The sequence below is a fragment of the Bactrocera latifrons genome, unplaced genomic scaffold (assembly GCF_001853355.1).
Source record: "Bactrocera latifrons isolate USDA-ARS-PBARC rearing strain unplaced genomic scaffold, ASM185335v1 scaffold_283, whole genome shotgun sequence".
Taxonomy (NCBI): domain Eukaryota; kingdom Metazoa; phylum Arthropoda; class Insecta; order Diptera; family Tephritidae; genus Bactrocera; species Bactrocera latifrons.
This window is the reverse complement of record NW_017536441.1, coordinates 153,549-168,707: the sequence shown is the minus strand read 5'-3', so window position 1 is coordinate 168,707 and position 15,159 is coordinate 153,549. Positions and strand designations below refer to the sequence as shown.

At 37.4% G+C, this 15,159-nt stretch overlaps 3 protein-coding genes across 3 annotated transcripts; 1 reads left to right on the top strand and 2 right to left on the bottom strand.

Moving 5' to 3' along the window:
- The first annotated feature begins 2,340 nt into the window (after positions 1-2,340).
- LOC108970129 lies at positions 2,341-3,259 on the top strand. The gene is made up of 3 exons (XM_018935283.1): positions 2,341-2,412; positions 2,519-2,892; positions 3,031-3,259. The coding sequence occupies exons 1-3, from the start codon at positions 2,385-2,387 to the stop codon at positions 3,223-3,225; spliced, it is 597 nt and encodes a 198-aa protein (XP_018790828.1). The 5' UTR covers positions 2,341-2,384; the 3' UTR covers positions 3,226-3,259.
- A 1,274-nt stretch (positions 3,260-4,533) lies between these two features.
- On the bottom strand, positions 4,534-5,070 carry LOC108970130 (acidic leucine-rich nuclear phosphoprotein 32 family member B-like). The gene is made up of 2 exons (XM_018935284.1): positions 5,014-5,070; positions 4,534-4,931 (listed from the first exon to the last, which is right to left on the bottom strand). Exons 1-2 carry the CDS (start codon positions 5,054-5,056, stop codon positions 4,543-4,545), a joined length of 432 nt encoding a protein of 143 aa, XP_018790829.1. The 5' UTR covers positions 5,057-5,070; the 3' UTR covers positions 4,534-4,542.
- Positions 5,071-7,493: 2,423 nt separating this feature from the next.
- On the bottom strand, positions 7,494-8,719 carry LOC108970128 (probable serine/threonine-protein kinase kinX). Its single transcript, XM_018935282.1, has 2 exons — positions 8,614-8,719; positions 7,494-8,486 (listed from the first exon to the last, which is right to left on the bottom strand). The coding sequence occupies exons 1-2, from the start codon at positions 8,642-8,644 to the stop codon at positions 7,591-7,593; spliced, it is 927 nt and encodes a 308-aa protein (XP_018790827.1). The 5' UTR covers positions 8,645-8,719; the 3' UTR covers positions 7,494-7,590.
- Positions 8,720-15,159: the final 6,440 nt, after the last annotated feature.

The following is a 15,159-nucleotide window of genomic DNA, read 5'->3' as shown; positions in this document are numbered from 1 at the left end:
TCCGTGGCGTCAATTTCAGTGCTGGAGTGTTTTCGTCCATTCGGACAAAATGTCCGCCGCTGTCTCTTAATTCGCTGAACTATGTCAATGTCGTCGTATATCTCGTAGAGTTTATCGTTCCATCGAATGCGATATTCGCCGTGGCCAATGCGCAAAGGACCATAAATCTTTCGCAGAACTTTTCTCTCGAAAACTCGCAACGTTGACTCATCCGTTGTTGACATCGTCCAAGCCTCTGCACCATATAGCAGGACGGGAATTATGAGTGACTTATAGAGTTTGGTTTTTGTTTGTCGAGAGAGGACTTTGCTTCTCAATTGCCTACTCAGTCCGAAGTAGCACCTGTTGGCAAGAGTTATCCTGCGTTGGATTTCTAGGCTGACGTTGTTGGTGGTGTTTACGCTGGTTCCAAGATAGACGAAATTATCTACAAATTCAAAGCTATGACTGTCAACAGTGACGTGAGTGCCAAGTCGCGAGTACGACGACTGTTTGTTTGATGACAGGAGATATTTCGTCTTGCCCTCGTTCACTGCCAAACCCAYTTGTGCTGCTTCCTTGTCCGGTCTGGAGAAAGCAGAACTAACGGCGCGGGTGTTGAGGCCGATGATATCAATATCATGCAGGAGTGCAAGCCTTTTCGTGCTGTCGAAAGCAGCTTTGAAATCGACGAAGTGATGGTGAGTGTCGATTCTTCTTTGTCGACCCCTTTCACGGGTCTTTTCCAAGATTTGGCGCATGGTGAATATCTGGTCGGTTGTTGATTTTTCAGGTCTGAAGCCACACGGATAAGGTCCAATCAGTTTGTTGACGGTGGGCTTTAATCTTTCACACAATACGTTCGATAGAACCTTATAGATTGTGGGGTCTCCTTTTTTGAGGATTGGGCATAGTGTGCTAAATTCCAATCGTTGGGCATGCTTTCGTCCGACCATATTTTACAAAGAAGCTGATGCAGCTCCTTATCAGTTCTTCGCCGCCGTGTTTGAATAGCTCGGCCGTCAATCCATCGGCCCCCTCCGCTTTGTTGTTCTTCAGGCGGGTAATTGCTATTCGAACTTCTTCCTGGTCGGGATATTTAACGTCTGCTCCATCGTCATCGATTGGGGAATCGGGTTCGCCTTCTCCTGGTGATGTGCATTCGCTGCCATTCAGCAGGCTATAGAAGTGCTCCCTCCATAATTTAAGTACGCTCTGGGCATCGGTGACTAGATCATATTTGGGGGTTCTACAAGAGTAGGCTCCGGTCTTGAAATCTTCTGTCAGTCGATGTTAGGACCTCGGAGCGCATGCACATCTAAAACACTGGCGACGTGTCTTCCGTCTATCACAACATGATCGATCTGGTTGGTGGTTTTCGATCTGAAGACAGCCTGATGTATCTTCTTATGCTGGAATAACCATATTTCGGGAACCGGTGAAGTCGATCAGCTTTAACCCATTTGGGGATGTTTCCTCGTGGAGGCTGAATTTACCGACCGTAGTGCCAAAGATACCTTCTTTGCCCACCCTGGCGTTAAAGTCGCCAAGCACGATTTTGACATCGTGGCGGGGGCAGTTCTCATAAGTGCTTTCCAAGCACTCATAAAAGGCATCTTTGGTCACATCTTTCTTCACTTGCGTGAACTTCTACACATGACTCCATCCTCCATCAGACCTTTTAGGGAAAGAATATCATAGCCGAAGACAATCAGATTTTATTCTGATAACATATAATATCCTTAAAAAAATTTAGTTCGTACAAACTCAAGTCAGTCCTTTATTAGTTTTCCCAAGCGACTCCATAAATACGTACATATACATCGTACCGTTTGCTTTACGAAGGTCGAAGAAAGCTATTCGAATAAACTGCTTTATTTTATTATATTAAAATTTCTTTATACATCTTAAAGACTCGATTGGGATAATGTAAGGGTAATGTAATGATGGCGACGTTTCTTTATTAGTCATAAATTCGGGTTACAATATTGTCGACTGTCGTAGTTCGTGATTTGTCTTCAGTAGAATATATAAAGGCTTTAATGAAGTGGATAAGCGTTCCTCTTGTGAAACAAGATATGCTGTGGCAATATACAAATATATTATCGTACTTTAAAATAATCGTTAATCATGTCGACTCTTTGTTTTATAGAAAGTTTGCCACATACAATTAATAGATTCTATCGGCTTTATGCGTTTTTATAATTCTTTTTGTTGTTTTGTTCTCAACGCAACATAGGTTGTTGTTGTTCACTACTATTTTTTCATTTCTTTTTTTTTATAATTTTACCACACTTAATGTGAAACTTAATTGTGAGAGTTGGCACATTTACAGATTTGCGCTATTTCTATAAAAAGGCGAAAACATTCGAGGAGAAATTTAGTTTTATCTACAAAGCGTAAAGATGAAGCAGTCCAGCACCAAACTGTTTGGTAGGATTTCAAAAAAACAAAAAATGGATTTTGAGTTCTTGATTAATTTAGAGTCTTTGGAAAATATTTCTGGTCACATTCTAATGAAAAGTGCAAACTCTTGCAGCGTTTTTTCTTCTCAGTGCTTTTGTTGCACTTGTGAGCGCACTGCCTTATCGACACTTGATTACATATGATCCCGCTGACCTGGCGCTAGTGCCAAAAGAAACTGTTGTTGCAACCCAATTACATGTGGCACCCAATGCTGATCGAATTGGGGCTTATGAGTATAAGGAAGTACCGTTAATATCGCGTAAACATGCTAAAGAAATTGCATCGGCTGAGGAGGAGAAATTGGATGGCGAAAAAGTCAAAGGAAACATACAAGAAGTGGCGGTGTCGAATGAGAAGGCAGTAGTAGAGTATGCTAATAACCGCGAATTAATTAATAACATTGAAGATATCGAGGAGAATAAACAAAGTGTTACTGATAGTGCTGTGGTGAGTGCGATAGCAACATAATTTAAGTCATATCAGTAACGTTAATTATTCTTTACACCGACCTAATTTATTTACTTTTGTAATATATTTTTCATATAAGTATAATGTTATATAACCAGGACTTATTTAACTTTATAGCTCAAGCCTCTCGCTGTAGATAGCGGAAATCCTATTTACATAACCATACCGATATATGTGAATTCATCGCCTGGTCTGCCAGTGACGCTATCGATTGGTGGTCAGCAGCTCCCGTATAAAGCGAATAGTATCGGTTTAAAGGGCGCTTTGAAGAGAGAACTTTCTCCAACATCGCTATACAATAAGTTACCATAGCGAAGAAATAAAATGATTTTATATAATTAAATAATTTGTTGAAACTAATTTTATTTCTACCTCATGGTTCTTAAATTAAGTTTAAACGCCGTTAGTCACAAACTCTCCGAGTTTCATTGGTAATTCTTTATTGTGCTGAATGGGAAGGACGGCATCTATAGCGCTGTTAAATCTTATATACTGCCGCGAGAAAAATAATTCTTTCAATAAGAGTTTTCAAGTTGAAGAAGACATGAAAGGAAGATAGAAGATTTACTAGAAACCGCGACCAAACTAGAAGTCGCTTCGATGATAATTCTATTCTTTAACATTTCCAACAATTTTTCCCAGGATAACCGGTCTTAATTCGAGAGAATTGTCTATAAAAGTCAAGCCCAAAATGATTAAATGGCAGCACAATTTATTGATATGTTTTGTCCAGCGAAAGTTCAGTCCCACTTGATGTTCTGCTTTTGCGTACTGTATGGCTGGAGCCATTTGGCGTTAAAAAGATGGAACAACGAGACTATAAAAAAGAAAAATTTTAATATAGCCTTCACTATTGACGGTAACGTTTGCTTCAATTTTAGTTTCCCTTAGAATGATTTTGATCGGTGAGTTGGTATGGCAGTTTTAAATTACAGTGGTTTAATATCGACGGTTCCTAAAAATGATCAGCTTATTCAGGAGAAAAGAAGGTGTGTGCAGATCGACATCTCAAAATGCCAAGTGGGCTTGATGAAATCCTACACCGAGTACCAACCACATATTTTTTACCATAAAACCTGCAAAAATTGACATTGTGCCTTGAAAATCAAATATAATTTTTTCTTCCAAAATTGTGATTAAAGTAAAGAACCGCAGCAAAAATATACATATTTATTCGAGTTCAAATAAAATCATCTGTGAAAGAAAATCAGGTTAAAGCAAACTTATTGTTTCTTGTAGCGCCTGATTATGGTCTCAAATTTAAAGCTAAAGCTAAAAAATTGGATTATAAATACATTCTTTGAAGCCAGATGGATGGATGAAATGTATCGACAACAAAAGTCAGTGTTTAGGTAATGTTTCCTTGTCTCATCGTACAACTAGGAAAGGGTAACGCAGTTGAAGGTTAGGAATGACAGTGCTCTGAAGTGAATTCATTAGAGTAGGTAACTAAACTGAAAAGACCAATAAAACAAGGTTTGGAACTGAGATTAAAAGCAAAAATTAACAATACACTATCCGTTTACCGAATACTTTTCTAATACGTGCAATGACGTTAGTTCCAGGTTTTTTAAGGTTTTTCAAGGACATTATTTCTATGAAATGAGGAGTATTTCTAACTAAAGTTTTTTACTGCATTTTTATTCCCATAAACTTCTCTATTAAAAACTTTCTTTTCACTGCGCGTCCCTCCTCACCCCCATTATCTTCATCATCTTCTTCATAATCCTCTTCTTCTTCCTCGTCATTCTCGTCGCCATTATTTCCTTCCTCCGCATCCACATTTACTCCACCGATTTTTGTGGCGCCACTTAAAACTACTTCCAGTTCCTCCTCAACTTCTTCATCCTCATTTTCCTCGTCGTCATAATCATAATCAGCTTGAGTATAGCTTGCTGCACTCCGCACTTCATCAACACGTGTGTTCAGATGCCTTTGTGGCGCGTAGGCATTTGGGACTGGGCGTCCAACACTGGCGGCTTTTACGCTTTGCGTGAGCCAGGTGCACCAGATCAACACTATAATTTGAAATAAAAATATGAAAAGTGTGAAGAGGGTTATATATAAGTATGTGTACTCTATTTTTTTCAAACTTCCAACCTAAACAAAAGCAGCCAGCCGTTGTTGCTTCCCTCAATTGCATTTCCTCGGTTTGTCTTCCACTTGACGTTTGCCACCACTTAAGTGTCATCATTGTCTTTTTATACACCCATCGAAGAATGATGTAATTATAGTTTTGAATGCAATCAAATTTACATTTTACTAGCTGCATAGAATTTGTTTTCGACTGCCTGGTCGATAAGATTTCTTTCTCGGTTTTTTGTTTGGGAAAGTGAAAGTGCGTAGCGGTTGCATTGTCTCGACTTGACATCGGAAAACTTTTGGTTTCAAGTAGCTAGAGAAATTAAGCATATTTTATTATTAAAATTTTTATGTATATATATATATCTGTGTTCTGTTCTTAGTAAAGAATATTTGTATAATACATAAAGCTTTTACCACAGAGTTTTCTTTACGATTTCGATTTTAAGCTTACATGGTTATCACGATTTCCACTTAAGCTGCAGTAGCACACCACACTTCTTTTGTGTTGTGTTTCAACAATTGATCGAAATGATCTCCATTGGGTTCAGCGTATATGTATGTTCTAATAAAAGGTTATAAAATAATTTAAAATGCAGTGCTGAGTCAAGCCTAAAGTCACAAAATGCACGATCTAGTATTTCTTCTCGGATATGTCTTGACATCTTCAGACATTTTATACGATTAGGCTTTATAATTTATCAATTGAAGCTTTTCTGTAAAAGTTTTACTATTTTTTAAACGTTCTTTTAAAAGCTACGGAGGGTTCTTTTCTGTTTTCAAACTTTTTGTGAAAATCGAAATCAGTAGATGGCTCCACAGATAAGACATTTTTATTCATATTCAAAGTAAATCGGTATGCATTTAAAAATAGTAATGATGCTCCATCCAAAAGCTGTCCACACACTTGTAAGCCAGGAGGTCTTTTAAGATTTATTTTATGCTAATTAGTTCTTCATTGTGGCGAGTTCGTTTCCGAAAGGGCTTAGCCTCCTTAAGTATTTGCTTTACATCAGCGATATATTTTTATACTCTCGCAACAAAGGTGCTAAAGACAATATTATAGTTTTGTTTACATAACGGTTGCTCGTAAGTCCTAAAACTAAAAGAGTCAGATATAGGGTTATATATGTATACCAAAGTGATCGGGGTGACGAGTAGAGTTGAAATCCGGATGTCTGTCTGTCCGTCCGTCCGTGCAAGCTGTAACTTGAGTAAAAATTGAGATATCATGATGAAACTTGGACACGTATTTCTTGGCTCCATAAAAAGGTTAAGTTCGAAGATGGGCAAAATCGGCAAACTGCCACGCCCATAAAATGGCGGAAACCGAAAACTTATAAAATGTCATAACTAAGCCGTAAATAAATATATTAAAATGAAATTTGGTACAAAGGATCGCAATAGGGAGGGGCATATTTGGACGTAATTTTTTGGAAAAGTGGGCGTGGCCCCGCCCCATACTAACTTTTTTGTACATATCTCGAAAACTACTACAGCTATGTCAACCAAGCTGTATAGAGTCGTTTCTTTTAGGCATTTCCATATACAGTTCAAAAATGGAAGATGTTGGACAATAACCACGCCCACCTCCCATACAAAGGTTATGTTGAAAGTCACTAAAAGTGCGTTAACACACTAACAAAAAAGTGAGAAACACTAAATTTTACGGAAGAAATGTCAGAAGGAAGCTGCATCCAGACTTTTTTTAAATTGAAAATGGGCGTGGCGTCCCCCACTTATGGACCAAAAACCATATCTCAGGAAGTACTCGAACCCAAATATGGGTGAAATCGGTTCACAACCACGCCTGAAATCTCGATTATCACTTTATCATGCGAGAGTATAAAATGTTCGGTGACACCCGAACTTAGTCCTTCCTTACTTGTTTCATATTAATTTAAAGCTTTTCAAGAACCTTCTTCAAGTTCAAAAGATTGACTACGCCAAACTTTCTTCTTTGCCACTTAGAAGCAACGTCATTGCTTATTGGTTTTATGGATCGATTTGAATATTCATTTCAAATCATTTTTCTTTAAAAGCTACGGAGGGTTCTTTTCTGTTTTCAAACTTTTTGTGAAAATCGAAATCGGTAGATGGCTCCATATATAAGACATTTTTATTAATTTTCGAAGTAAATCGTTTATCAATTGTAGAATTAACACACTCTGACAATTTTGAAATTAAATAAAGTGAAATTTCTTATCTGTGGTTAATAACTTTTCTGGAGGAATCAATTTCGAAATTCTTTCGAGTTGAAATTTATATACTATAAATGTTCTTACAGTCGGTCTGAATAAAAATATAACGTCGGATACATTCGTTGTTGTTGTTGTAACGATGATTACGTGCGTGAAAGAAAAGAGTTGGGTCGAGGTCTATTCTTAAATCTTCTTGTCTATTTTTTTTTTAAATGTATTTCAATGGAACAACAAACGATGAGAATTGGAATAAAGGTATCGGAAGACTCCTCATTGTCTCTAAATAAAACATCGAACTTATGAACAACTTTTTTTTATTAATTTCCTAAAGAGCTATGCAATAAATAAATAAATACAACTACATGTCTAACGAAACCCATTCAAACTGCGTCAATTAAGCCGCGCTTGCAGCTGTTACCGCAGCCGTTGCTGGTTTTTCTTCTGTAACCATGTCCGGAAGAGGAGCTGGTTTCGTTTCACCCACTAAATTTTCTACTTCCGCTGGTGTCTCAGCTGGTTTTGGTTCTGGAGTTGGTTGCTTACTGACCAATACGGGTTCCTTCAGAATCTCTTCAACACCAGCAATAATCTCTTCTTCCTCGGGCGTAAAAATACCATCCGGCTTGATAGTGGTTGCCGCAACACCAGCTGCCTCATCCTCATCATCATCATCATCGCCAATCACATTTTCTATGGCCTGCTGTATGAAATGTTCGAAGAGCTGGAAGTACTGTAGCGCATTGGTGGCCACTTGCTCGGTGGGTAGTGTGGTCACTTTCTTCAATGCATCGCGTATGAGTATCAGTACAGAAGTGTTGCGTGAGGGTGCGTTAGGCGCAGCAGCCACGGTAGGTGCGTTAGCCTCAGCGCTGTGTTCGGGTTCCTTCTCGATTGCATCGGTCCCGCCGTTTGTGGCCGGCGCTGGTAAAGGTTCTGGTACTGCGGCGCTTTCCCCATGCATTGGTGACTCAGATTGCTCACCTTCTGCGGCCTGTGTATCGCGACGACGCCGGCGCGTGCCATCATCATTACCATCATCATCGGCATCATCCTCATCGCTGTCTTCTTGTGAATCGTCGGGGATTTGTTGTTGCTGCTGTTGTGCGAAATTTTGCGCTTGTATATCATCTTCTTCCTCAGATCCGTCTTCATCAGAGTATGCTTGACGGGCGACGCGTAGCGCGTGCATGTTTTCGCTGGCTGGTGTCAAGGCGCGTGCGCTGCGAGGACCACCATTTATGGCGGCGGCGTCAGTGGCACCGAAGCACACGTAAAATACCGCTAGTAAAACTGAAAGGGACAAAATTGTTGAAAAATACAAAATTTTAATTGAAACACTAAAAATGTGAGTCTTCTATAATATATCATATGGTTTTTTTTTATTTTTATTATGTGCTATTAATTTGGTGAAACCCACCGGCACAGCAGTTAAAGACACGGACACCCATTTCGTATTTTACTTTCTCAGTCTGCAGTTTGCGCGATCTTTATGAGCGAATTCAGCGCAACGCCGCCGTCTTTTATATACCCAGCTATGTTTGGATATTTAGCGTATATGTATACATATAACCCCATGCATATTTATATATATACATACATACACCAGATTGTATATACGTATACGAAAAATAGTACTAGCGGTTGTTGGCATATGTAAAAATGAAAGTAAAAACCAAAATCAATTTCGCCGCTCAACAATGACAACAATGGTCATCGCGTTTGCCACAGGAAAAATGCTGCTCGCAATGCTCTCGATCAGCATCTTTCAAATTGCTGAATGTGTTTTATACTCGAGTTGTTTGGCTCAGAGCGCCGCAGCTCATATTGAAATTTCGGACCTACATTTTAAGGTTTTGGTTTTGTATTTCTTGTGTTAATCTGTTTTCAAAAGAAAGCGAAATTATTTGCACTTCTGATTTTCGTTTTTTTCTTTATTTAAATGTGCGTTTAGTATTTCGTTTTAAATAGCCGACTTAAAATTGGCATATTGATTTTTGGTATTGACACCTTAGTCGTTGACTCAGTGTTGTTGTATTTAAGTCAGTACTTTTTGTTTCGTATTAGTTTGCACTACGAAAGAAATATTAAATTTTACTATTGGCGTAAAATGCCTGTATATATTATACTCATATGTATATATGTATAGTCACATGGAAGTTGTCCAACGGTTGTAAATATATTACAATACCTCCTCTTACATAATGCATAAAGTCTAAATGATGCCAACCTTTATCTTTTAAAAAATCATCAAGTGACCTTAGCTGAACAAAAAGTTATATGATATCATTCTGGGGAGCGGCTGGGCAATGGGTTTATGAGTGATTACAAATAGCATTAAAAAAATAAAAATTAGTCTAGGTATCATCGCTGAATCTTTATTTTTATCATTTAACTACATACGTCTTGAAAATTTCGTTTGAAATAAAGTGAAAGACATATGGAGACCTCAAACAAGTCAAAACTTGCTTTAGTTCAGAACATTCTCAAAAGTATTTGATTTTATCGGTCAGTTTGTAGGGCCGCTATATGCGTAATAGCGGCTGCTTGAACAATAATTCATGCCAAGTATTCAGAAGATATCTCTTAAAATGAGAGTCGTTCAATTTGCAACGCAGACATATAGAATAGTAGTCCATTATCGGTAGCGGTTCCAATAAATGGGCAACTTTTTGGGAAGAAAAGTTAAAAGGCGAAATTTTAGCTCATTATCTGAAAATCTAAGGTCGTTCTCGCGTATGCGCTGATATTCGGAACAGGCTATATAAATTCAGAAAGTAATGCTGATAATTTATATGTATGTATAGATACATTTTATAGGGGGCCTCCGACGTTTCCTTCTAAAAGTTACAAGCTTCGTGGCAAATAACATATCGTACATATAAAATTAATACTAAACAACTGTAATATTGACATTTAGACAGTTTTTATAAAAGTTTTTTAAACAAATAGAAGAAAACGGATTACTTTTAAGTTTTCTTTCGAAAGAGTTCCCTACTAAAAGTGACTAAAGAAGACCATAACTCTATTGTTTGAGTCAACATCTTCGTATTTGAAATTAAAAATGCCGAGGATGAGCGTTTTATTTCTGCACAATTGTCTTATCCTTCTCTATGTGACCTTTCTCTCTCTCTCTTAATATCTCTTCGAATCCTTTATCAGTGCTAAGAAATCTTGCAGATACCAAAGTCACTAAGTATTAAGTATTTCCAAATCAATCGGATATAATAAGTTTAATAATCGAACCAACTGACTTACTCTATGGGGATACAGACGGAAATAATGAAGCTGAATAGCTTGACAACAAGTGAAGTCACACTAAGTTAATCCAAGGTAATACACAGAACAATCTCAGATCAGATCACAATTTCTCAAAAACTATATTAATTTTACCGTTCAAAACATAGGAACATAGGGAATAGGAGCAACTAATGATGAATGTTGCGGGAAATATGACTTCTACCATATTTATATGAATACTTTAACCTAAATTCATTTGACTTGGATCTTAAGACACTTTTAGTAGCTGGTATGCATTTAAAAATAGTAATGATATTCCATCCAAAACCTGTCCACACACTTTAAGCCAGAAGGTCTTTAAAGAATTATTTTATGCCAATTAGTTCTTCATTGTGGCGAGTTCGTTTCTGCCAGGGCTTAGCGCCCCTTAAGTACTTGCTTTATATCAACGTTATAGTTCTTCATTTTAATTTAAAGCTTTTCAACAACTTTCTTCAAGTTCAAAAGATTGACTACGCCAAACTTTCTTCTTTGCCACTTAAAAGCAACGTCATTGCTTATTGATTTTATGGACCGATTTGAATATTCATTTCATTTCATTTTTCTTACTATCGTCTTCTATGTGCATTCGCTGCTTTTCAACGAATCAAGAGACACCATAACACACATTGATTGGGTGCTTAGTGACAGAAGGTGCATTAACCTTCCACAAAAATAATTAAAATAAAAGAAAACACAAAAAGGCAGATAATAATAATAAAATTAGACCAAAACAAAACATAAAATATAGCTAAAACAGAGGCGCGAGCATCACAACAGTAGTTGCCATTCGACAAGATCGAAAAGATCGTTTTGGCTTATGCATAATTAATGATCATGATCGGCGTCAAGGTAATGCTGGAATTGCAATATTTCATTGTAGGTAAAGTTCAATAGGAATATAAAAACAAAAATAAATAACTTGTTGAAAGTTGTAGAGAAGAGTATTATGAGCCTTTGGGGAGAGCGGGTTTAATTGTGCAGAGGAAAGTTTGGGTGATCTACAAAAAGAAAACTGCTCTCGTGTGTGTGCATGTTTATGTGTTTCTATGCCGGCTCATTAAAGTTATATTGTTGCAATGAAGAAGTTGACAGACAATTCTTAGGGGCATACGACGTTCGTTTGCTTTTGGCAAAAATGGGTTATCTGATCGACATTACATATACATCTACAAAAAAGTACCCGGAAATTGTAAATAAAGCGATTTAAAATTTAATCATTTATCAACATTTATTTTGTACCCTTCAAAGTAATCCCCACAAGATGTAATGCACTTATGCCAACGAATTTTCCAGTCCCCGAAATAATTTTCATAAGCACTTTCTACACTTTACATTCAGCTCCTTCAGCGAATATCTTTTTATCTCTTATATCCACTGAAAATGGGTTTCACGGAGCGGCAATTTCAGTTTCGTGAATATGGTAGTTGAACGATAGCACCCATTGCATTTTTGTATTTTAATTAATTTGAAATCGTGCGATTTTTATACCCAAGATATCCACCAAAATTATTTAAACGGATGTCGAGCTCTCTTTCCATCTCTCTAACCCTCACCTGACGATTTTCTTAATATTTTCTCAGAAGGTCGTCCAGAAAAAGGCAAGTCGTCAACGATCTATCAACCATTTTTGAAGGTTTTGTACCGTAACCGTGTGTTTTTGATAAAACTAAATAACTGAATTTGGTGTATTCTAAATTTCATCTCAAAACAAGCATCGGTTTGCTGGGACTTTTTCGAGATAGCGCAACAGTTCTGTTACAAGCGAATAGGCATTCAGCTCTAATATGCATCCATCCATGTTATACAAACTCCAATTTTACGTGAAAGTCTCGTGTAAATGTAGTATGCATATCAGCCATATCGGATTCGCCACTGTTCTGTTCGCTACTGAGCTCTTTTTTACTTAAAAAATTGCAAATAAGAGCAAGACAAAAGCATCCAATTAAATTTAATATCAATATTACCTCGTTGGAGCGATTTAGCTATTTACAATTCTAATACTATTTAATTATGCCATTATATGTAATTTAGAGCAGAGGTAGTTCGCTTTCCTAAGGAAGTATACTACTGTGGGCAAAAAATAGTAATAGACTTTTTAATTTATACAACAGCTGAAAAATCATTCGTCGCAATATTTTTATCTAAGTTGGTATGTCCATCGCTGACTCTCAAATCAAAATAATAATTGGTGTTGAGTATGAGCTGCATACGGCGATTTTTACGATGAGTGAATTTATTTAAAGAAAGAAATGAAATGAAAATTGAGATGAAAGAACTGAAATTTAAAGAAGTTCTAATAAATTTTGTGTGCGAAATAAACTTTGTGGTGTTGAAGCGTTCAGAATGCCTTTGGATTTTTTGATTGGTACAAAGTATTCAAAGATCATCGAGAACGCGTTGACGACTAATCACGTTCAGGACGGCCATGAAGATCAGCACGTCAATAAAATAAAGGAATTGATGCTTGAGAATCGACGATCGGAAGAATCAGTATGAACCATTTTGAAAGATCCTTTGTGCCTAAGAAAAGTGGAGAGTTTTTTCCAAAATCACTCTTTTTTTCGTGTTAACGTCTGTGGAACAATGCTTTCTGACTACCACGATGTCATGAATTATGTTATTACAAAGGTGAGCCGGAGCTGAAAAAACACGAGGTGTGGTGCACCCTGAATTCCTTCCGATCGGCAAGAACTGTCAACAAGGAATTTTATTTGAGTGTTATGCGTCCTTTGCCCGAAGTTATTCGCTCCAATGTCTTTTCTCCAAATATCTTCTCTTGCATAAACTTAAACAAACATATATTTCTCTTACATAATTTCTTATACAGATTACACAAAATACGATAGCGCAAAACATAAAAGTTTTAAAATGAATTCACTTTAACGCCGCGTAGAAGATGACGATGTTGAAGATGACGATGATGTGGACGTTGCACTTATAGTAACAGCCGGTGCCCGTTGCGCCCCCTGCGGTCCTGGCAAACCAGGTGGACCCATTGGCCCTGGCGGTCCACTTATACCGGGGAAGCCACGTCTTCCGCTGGGCCCTGGCAAACCAGGCGCACCAATAGAACCGTCACGCCCATTGCTGTCCTGGCGCTTGCCTTTATGTTGAGTTTTTTATTTTTCCCTATATTTAGTTTACTAACATACATATATATTTTCAAATTTAATCTAATGGCACTTGTTGAAATTTAATGATACTAAACATTTAATTGCACTAATTTTATAGACACAAGCTTTTGGAAATTAAAGATATGCAATGAAAATGCATTAACTTGATTAAGCCATAAATACCTGATGAACCAGAAGGGCCACCATAAATATTTATTATTATTTTTAATTAAACTAAGATAAATCTCAGACCAAAGTAATTTTCTCTCGAATTTTCTAAAAGTCGACAAAATTATGTGCGCGTCAGTATTTTCAAAGGAACAATGCAGCTCTTCTACAAAATTTTGCAAAGTATACTCATTCAATCAAGAAATTCAATACAACTTTTACATTATTTTAGTATTTATTGGCTGCTGGTGCTCCTGCTTCGCATATTCAGTCAACAATATGCAAAACACAGCATTCAATTACTATGCACCGTTTCTCTACTCAACGTCGCGTCAACTTTTCGGTGGTGGTGGCTTTGGATTTAGTGTTGGTGGCTGTAATTGTCCCCCTGGTCCGCCGGGTTTGCCTGGTCCGAACGGACAAGCCGGTCCGGATGGTGATCCAGGTGATGTCGGTCCAGTAGGCAGGCCGGGTGAGCGTGGCAATGGTGGTAGCAGCGGTGCTCGTGGGTCGCAAGGTGAGAGCGGTCCTCGTGGTCCGCGTGGTTTTACGGGTTCTGCTGGCCCAATGGGTCCGCGTGGGAACCAGGTGTGCTCGCATCGGCGAGAGCTAATTATAATTTTGACGATTATAGTATATGAGATGTAAACGAATATGATGACAGTTGAATTGTGCTAAATTAAAATATTTTTGCTTTAAATCAAGTTTGTTGCTTAAGTCGTTTGTTTGAATTGTATTTATTGTATATCACTAAAGGCCGTTTTCTCAATGTCTGGTTTGCTGCCATCTGCCAGTTAAGTTACGCTTAACTTAACCAACACTTCTTCTTTCGGAAAAAAACCTCTTTTTAGACCAGAACTTAATGACAGATGACTAATAAGAACAAATTGAGGAGACGGACTTGTTAACCAAGTTTGTTGCTATATACTTTCTAACATCAACCGTTAGAGGCCGCTGCGGATTGAATTTCTTGAATCTAAGCTTTCAATCATTTTACTTGTAAAGACAGCACCACCCTGTGCCAGAGAATGGTAACACAGAACGTATCAGAGCCACAGAAAACGTTTAACATAGACAGAGAACGTTTATTACGTTATCGTATCAAATATCGTACTTTTCGCAGGGGTACTTGGCAGAGAACTAAAGATTATTTTTTATTATGTGAACCATTCTTCTTCCGAAATGTTATAAAAATTTTAATTTTTTTTACAAAATCGGGAAAAATAGGTATTTTATTTCTCTTTAATTTCATAGTTTAATTTTTAAATTAATTAATATTTCAAAGAAATTATATTTATTTCCACTATTACAAAGTGAAGGTGTGCCAAATGAACTTCATTTCTTCATACATACACTTGTGCTCACATAATTAAGCCACTGCATAGCAAAACTACGTTTCTGAA